General features: G+C 36.8%; 1 protein-coding gene and 1 pseudogene across 1 annotated transcript; both read left to right on the plus strand.

Annotated features, from left to right (window-relative positions):
• Positions 1-1769: 1769 nt before the first annotated feature.
• Positions 1770-3050, plus strand: LOC6640788. The gene is given in 2 exon segments (XM_015178675.3): positions 1770-2546; positions 2598-3050. Coding segments are annotated over 2 exon segments (1230 nt in total).
• Positions 3051-4224: 1174 nt separating this feature from the next.
• LOC26529475 lies at positions 4225-5869 on the plus strand (annotated as a pseudogene).
• Positions 5870-7720: the final 1851 nt, after the last annotated feature.

A 7720-nucleotide genomic window follows, 5' to 3' on the forward strand; every position in this document is an offset into this window, starting at 1 on the left:
ACATCAGTATCTTGTTGTTGATTTAATTGGTTTTATATTAATGTTTCAAATTATTTTTTTTTTATTATTGTTTTTAAATTCCAATTAATTTCTTTTTTTTTTGTAAATAATTGGAGAAACGTATGTGTGTTATGGGAGTGCACCTTGGAGCAGCACCCAAGAGTTGATAGTAGAAAAATCACATGAATTCCAGCATCTCGATTAATTTTTCTTTTTGTTTTGTTTCATTCATCATAGCGCGCACAGTGGTTCGCAATCAATTCAAAATACATTTCACAATTTATTTCACAAATTATTTTCGTGTTTTTTGGTTTATTTATTTATTTATTTATTTATTTATTTATTTACGTCAACTAACACAGCAGTCGACGAAAAAGCTTAAGCTAAAGACAGATAGTAATTAAATAAAGAAGGTAGCTTAGCTTTATACACAACTAAACATCCCCGGCCCGGTGGAGGTGTTTTATTTGCACAAGGTGCCAGCTATGCCCCGATTCACAGCCAATGTGGCCAGGGATGAGTTGCAGCCAATCCAAGTCCAGAATATTTTCATTGGTTTCGCTGTAGATGATTAAAAAGTATAGCGCGAAGAGAAGTGACAGAAAGATGAGGAGAGATAAGGTGAGAAAGGTTGTTAAAAGATTGGCAAAGAACACGAAGAGGTTCGTGAAGAGAGTAGTTAGTCAGACATCTACTAAGGTGAATAGGAAAAAAGTTTCTGGTCCGACGTGAGGGAACACAAAAATACAGCGTATCTAGTAAATTGGTAGAAATGACTTCGCCGTTGACTAGTTTATGGAGAAAGAGAATGCCAAAAACAAGCCTACGGTTATAAAGTGAAGGAAGATTAATAAGAAGAAGTCTATCAGAATAAGAAGGTAGGCGAAGACCCGGGTCCCAATTTAGACCGCGTAGCGCAAACGTATGTTGAAATGTTAATTAATTTATTTCTTTTTTTTTTTCACATGTCACGGTCGCCATGTTATGTGCGCATTAAGTTTTTGTTAAATCCGTTTATGTTAAAATAAAACGCAACTGTTCTGTTCGAGCCGTCATCCAGAATTGTCTGGACAGTTTATTCATATCTAAGTTTTAGCCTATACATCTTATATGTATTGAATACATTCTGCCGCTTAGGGCGCTGGCAGAGAGAGAGAGTGTGTTGCAGTATATATGTTTGTATGTGTTAGCATATATGTACAGAGGGTACATAGTCAAAAGTGCTTACGCTAGCGATCCCACGCTCAGCGGCCAGTCCGCATAAGTGGCGGATCATATTATTATTATGAATGGTTGCATAAACATAGCAACAAAGTGTTGGTATGTTACTCTTACTTTAATGTTGAGCATATGACCACTTGTTATATTGTATACTCTACAATACTGTAGGCATATGCTCATTTGGCATACAACATACAACAATACTAAAAATGCAAAAACCATAGATATCTTCGGAAATGTCTCACAAATGAAATATGTTAGGGAATGGAGTGAAATTCTAAAATGCATATTTATTGAATTCCTGGCCCATTGTAAAATGGACTAGCGCCACTCTGTCTGCCAAGTCGTGTTTGACGTACTTTTTTGTGAAACCCATAGATTGAGCTTTACGTTTAGTTGATTGTTCTTTTTTTTTTTGCAAACTTTCTGCATATTTCCAAAATTTTGCAGTTAGCCAGCCGCATAGTCAGTGAGAGGAGGAATTCTACCCTTAGTCAAAGCGTTTAAATATCGCATGGAACACGAAAGTCGACGTAGTTGACAACAAAATGCACTCACTAATGGACATGGACAACGCGACATTGGGATTTCTTCGGTCGCCATTTAGTATTGATATACCGCATGCCTTTGTGTATAACGATACACAGAACACAAGGCCAATATTCTGTGGACCGTATATGGAGACGGTGAAGCTATTTGCCCAGGTCTATCATTATCAACTGCAGCTGGATGAGCTTGAGAGTCTGCCCAAGAAGTCGCTTGTTGAGCAGAAAATATCCGATGGCAATTATAATTTATCACTGCATGGAGTTCTGGTAAGATCAGAGATGGAGGAGAGATTACCAAACGAAACGGAGCACAGTTATCCGCTGGAGCTGATGAGAAACTGTGTAATGGTGCCTCTTGCACCCGAATTGCCCAAATGGATGTATGTAGTATGGCCACTGGGCAGATACATTTGGACATCCCTGTTCTTGGGCATTTTCTATATAGCCTTTCTTATGCGCTGGATACACTGGCGTGAGAAAAGTCTAGCCACCAAATCCATCACACAAAATATGCTCTACGCCATGGCTTTCCTAATGTACAGTCCGAATATGAACATGAATTTGACGCTCAGTAGACCTTCCGTACGGGTGCTTATCTTCTATACCTTGCTCTACACATTGGGATTCATCCTCTCGAATTATCATATAAGTCACATGACGGCTTTCGATATGAAACCAGTTTTCGTGCGTCCTATAAATAGTTGGTCGGATCTAATTTCCTCTCGATTGCGGATAATTATTCCGGAAACATTGCTGGAAGAACTACGATGGTTGCCTGTGGTGGATATCTCATCGCTGGAAACCCAATTTGAGCCAAGAATTTGACAGGACTATCAGAAACTAATGGCGAATCCATCACGTTCCTATGCCTATGTGGTTACCCAAGATGCCTGGGAGTTCTTCAATCGACAGCAACGTGTTCTCATTCAGCCGTATTTTCATCTCTCCAATGTATGTTTTGGAGGTCTCTTCAATGCTTTGCCCATGACCAAGAATGCCAGTTTTGGAAAAGCTTTGAATCGTTTTATTCTCAACATTTGGCAGGCAGGTCTCTGGGACTATTGGCATGAAGTGGCATTCCTCTACTTAGTAAAAGCGGGATATGCATGAATATTCCTAGACACTTATCCAGTGGAGCCATTGAATCTGGAATTTTTCAACACAGCATGGTCAGTCTTGATTGTGGGACTTCCTGTTAGTTCTATAGTTTATTGTCTCGAATACTTTTGGTACAGGAGAAGGATGCAGATGTTACAATACGATTACAATAGTTTTGGATGAGAAGAATCCGAAGCAGTCGAATTAGTTTAACAAAGAAAATGTATTTTGACGCTGAACAACATTAGTAAAACGCAATGTGTTTATCAACACTACCGCAAGCAGAATGATGAAAACTCTGAACGGAAATAAGATAATTATATTCATTAATAATTATTAATTATATTGTTGATTGTATAGAAATAGTCGTCGCAAAAAAGACAATGAATTTTCAATTTAAATTTAACTTTGTTAAAAATTTCAAATATATTTTAATAAAACAAAATTAAATTACACTCTTTGGCCACACTTTTTAATATTCATCGAAAATACAGAACAAAAGGTTTTAAAACATGTTGAAAACTGAAATATGACTTATTTTTGAAGAGGTTAATGTAATTTCCTTAATTAAACAATGTGTTTCTTATTGTTCGTCCAACATTTATAATTTTTTGTGATGCTTTTTAACCTTTTACGTTGTTTAACAACACTAAGACGTAATGCTAAAAGAAAGACAATTTCTTTTTATTCAAATAAGATATTTAAAGCAAACATCGGATGGGAATTGACTGAGCTAGATTCGTATTTAGAATTCTTCAGTCGTTTAAATTTTTAACATTTTATTAAATTAAACCTATCATTTAAACTGGCTCGAGGTCTTAAACATTGTTGATTATTTCAAAGGCAACAGAAAAAATGTTGTTAAATAAAACAATTTAATTTACTGTGAGTCAAAAATCTCAAAAAAATTTGTCCTATACAGTTTGGTTTTTGGTGTATACGTACAGGATATTTTGAAAAGTTGTCACACATTCATATTTTGCTCTATGAAATAGTAATTTTCTATGTTTATAACTAAAGTTTTGTAAATTTTACACAATTATAGATTTAACTTTGCAAAATGGTTGCTAGTTGAAAACTTTCGTTTACACATATTTTGATTAAAATGCAATTAAAGTTACCTTATGGTACTTTTACTGTCGCAATTATGTTCAAAGAAAGTTAGGTGGGAGGATTATTATTGTTTTTGTGTCTGACAAGTAAACAAAACTAACAACTTTGTTTTATGTCGTCGCGGTAGAAACTTTTCGTTTAGTTATATATGTAATCCCCAAGGCCATATATGTAATTACTTTCTTATAAATTTGTCGATAAATGGTTATAATTTCAGTCATTAAACTGTGTAACTTCTTTGGCGATGGTCATGTGCTACTCGTTTTTCTTGAAATCACTTCTATTTGGCCTTCTAATTGGACCTATCGCAGCTTGGAATCTTCAGTATGTTCATAATTTTTTGCGTCCATTTGCTGCCTTCAATGCGTTTCAGGAGATTGTTTGGTTTGTGAGTCAAAAACAACGAGTGCCTGAATTGGATCAGTTTACACGTATCGTAGATGAAGCATTCGGAGCAACTGCTACTCAAACGGTGATCAACAACAATACGGAATTGCGTATGATAAGGGCCCCGGCAAGGAGAAATCATATGAGATTTGTATTCACCACCGGAGTGAATGATCCCATTATGGAGGTGTATAATAAAGTCTTACTTGGACGACATTTCTACTTCTCAGTGGTTATGCTGATCGATAATGTCACTGAGATTCAGATAGTCCATGATTTATGTCGCTATCTGTATGATTATCAATTCTTCAATTCGATGATTTATTTCCAGTCGGCGGATGGTGTCAATCAATTGTATGGGGCATCGAAATTTCCAAGTATGCAGATTGAAAATCGCACAGATTTCCAGACATATCTACGCAAGTCTCTATCGAAAGTTGTGAATGCCCGGTCAGATGTTGAGGGATATAGTTTTCCCACACCATTGCGACAGGATATGCCTCACCTGTTCAGATCACAAATGGGCTACGATGGAAGTACATATAGGATAATTGAGACTTTTGTACGATTTATTAATGGCAGTTTCGCCGAGTTACCTCTGCCCCCCGATCCCTTGGGGGGCAAAGCAATTAATATGAAACAAGCCTTGCAATTGGTACGAGATCGACGTTTGGAATTTCTAGCCCATGCTTATGCCTTGTTTATGCCAGACGAAGGGATCGAGAAGAGCTACCCTCTGTTGGTGGTGCAGTGGTGTCTGATGGTGCCCACTTCGATATCTGTTTCAACGTACTTTTATCCTCTGCAACCTTTCGATTTCATGGTGTGGTTTTTTGTACTTGGAGCAATTGTGGCCTTAATTTTGCTGGAACTTTTGTGGTTAAGCATTGGCAAAAAGAGGCACTCGGATGACATAAATGCTGCACTATTGAACTCGTTTTGCTATATTATCAATATAGCTACCGCTCGACAACGACAAAAGCCACCAATTTTGAGATTTCTTCTATTGCAACTTCACAAGGAATTGCCGGAGGAGTTTGTAAAACTTCTAAGGCCAGTCGATAGTGGGATAGTTGCAGAGCATCAAACCAACTTTAATAGCACCCACGCCTACTTTGTCACAGAGGATCAGTGGCAATTTCTTGATGAGCAGCAAAAACACTTGAAACATCGAATCTTTAAGATGAGCAGCATTTGCTTTGGTTCCTATCATTTGGCCTATCCGCTGCTAATGGATTCGTCTTTGTGGCGCGACATAGAGTATTATACATTTCGTATACTCTTCGGGAATGTTGAATTTTTATACACGCAGTTGTTTTGAAACGGCTCTATATGCTGGACTAGTGACCCGTCTGCCGGCCAATAGTGAGTACACTTCAGCTGGCCTAGCCCACTTGGCCATTGCTTTCATTTATCTTTTGGGTATGTATGTCCTGGGTGGAATTGTGTTCAGCTTGGAAATACTCCATGCAAGAGTTTCGGAACGCAAGAAAGTATTTTAAAAAAGTATATTACAAAATTTAAATAAACAATAACCAAATTGTGTGTGGGCTAAACAGAAGATGTTTGTTTTTGCATATATTTCGCTTCGAGATTCCAGTAATCTGCAGATTTTTAACTAGTTGGGAATTGTAGAGAAAACATAAATGTGTTCCTAGCTAATGACAGTTGAATGTCGGAAACATTATGTAATAATAATAATTATAATTATACTATTTATTTTACGTATAATACGGCTGACACAAGAAAATTTTTTCAATTTTATTACCCCTACAATAGATGTTAATTAAAAAAAAATTGCAATTTAAAGTTACAGACACTATTGCCTTCTCTTTCACTCTCTATCATGACTCTCTTACTCACACTTACAATTAGTGATGACACACGTGAGCAATTTTATTATCAGTGTTGTATTATTTGTTTATCGACTATTTAGTAATCGAACTAATAACAATCGATCAATAGATTAAAAGTTTGTCAATTATATGCCGATTAAGGGGTTACGGACCTGAGGTCCAAAAAACAGGTGAAAAAATGAATTATTGCTGTGCGGCCAGTATACAATTTAGAAAAAAACTTTTATTATACATAGATTGAGGGTACTTTAAAGAATATTTCTTAAAAAAAAAATTTTTTTTTCAAACAAAATGGCAGAGATATGGGCCGGCAAGTGCCACCATGATTTGTAAATCCTTGCAGGTGGGGTGTCAAATTTCTCGGCTAAACATCACCCGAAAAATCCAAAAAAAAAATCTTGTTATTCAGGAAGGCTATGGCTATCCGCCCACGTAGAATTTTTTTTTTTATTTTTTTTTGGCAAAATGGCGACTGTTTGAACAGAAAACGCTCTTTTTCGGAGAACATTTTAGGCTAAAAAAATTCATAACTTCCAAACAGGACCTTAAATCAAAAAAAAAATCCTACGTGGGCGGATAACCAACACTGTAAAGAATATGTGGTAAAAATTTAAGCCAAATCGGTCCAGTAGATTCGGAGGTATTTGACACCCCGGTTCAAAAAAAGTAGTTTCGAGAAAAACGCAAAAGAAAACCAGAGGGCCGGGGCTAACTTCGACCGCGTCAAAGTTTGTATACCCTTGCAACTTTTTTGGTAAGTTTTTCCTTACCTATAGCCACATCAAAGTGGAAAAACGTTTAATCTAAAAGGGCTAATGTGTCCGAAAGAACGGCCTACAATCTTACCATAGGAAATAACGAAGATATTAATCAAAGTCACTGTTTTCCACCGATCGTTCCTATGGGAGCTATATGATATAGCTACCCGATCTTTATCAAATTCGGCACAGTCATTAACAGATATATTAAACTAACAAATGTTTAATTTAAAAGCAATCGCGTCAAAAGTAACGAAGTTATTGACAAAAGTCACTGTTTTCGAAAGATCGTTCCTATGGGAGCTATATGATATAGTAACCCGATCTTGATCAAATTTGGCATAGTCGTTTATATATGTAATTAACTTAACTATATTAAATTTCATGATAATAGATCAGAAAATAACGAAGTTATTAAGAAAAGTCACTGTTCGTGACTTTGCCATTTGTATGGGAGCTATATGATATAGTGATCCGATCCGGCTGAATCCGAGATATACAACGCCTGCAGTATATACAGCCTACATGCAAAATTTCAGCTCTGTATCTCTTTCGGTCTAGGAGGAGTTGCGTTGATCCAGACGGACGGACGGACGGACGGACGGACGGACGGACGGACGGACGGACATGGCGATTTGAACTCGTCTCGTCGTGCTGATCAAGAATATATATACTTTATATGGTCGGAGATGCTTCCTTCTATGCGTTGCACACTTTTGACCAAAATTATATACCTTTT

This window comes from Drosophila willistoni, unplaced genomic scaffold (assembly GCF_018902025.1).
Source record: "Drosophila willistoni isolate 14030-0811.24 unplaced genomic scaffold, UCI_dwil_1.1 Seg163, whole genome shotgun sequence".
Classification (NCBI taxonomy): Eukaryota; Metazoa; Arthropoda; class Insecta; order Diptera; family Drosophilidae; genus Drosophila; species Drosophila willistoni.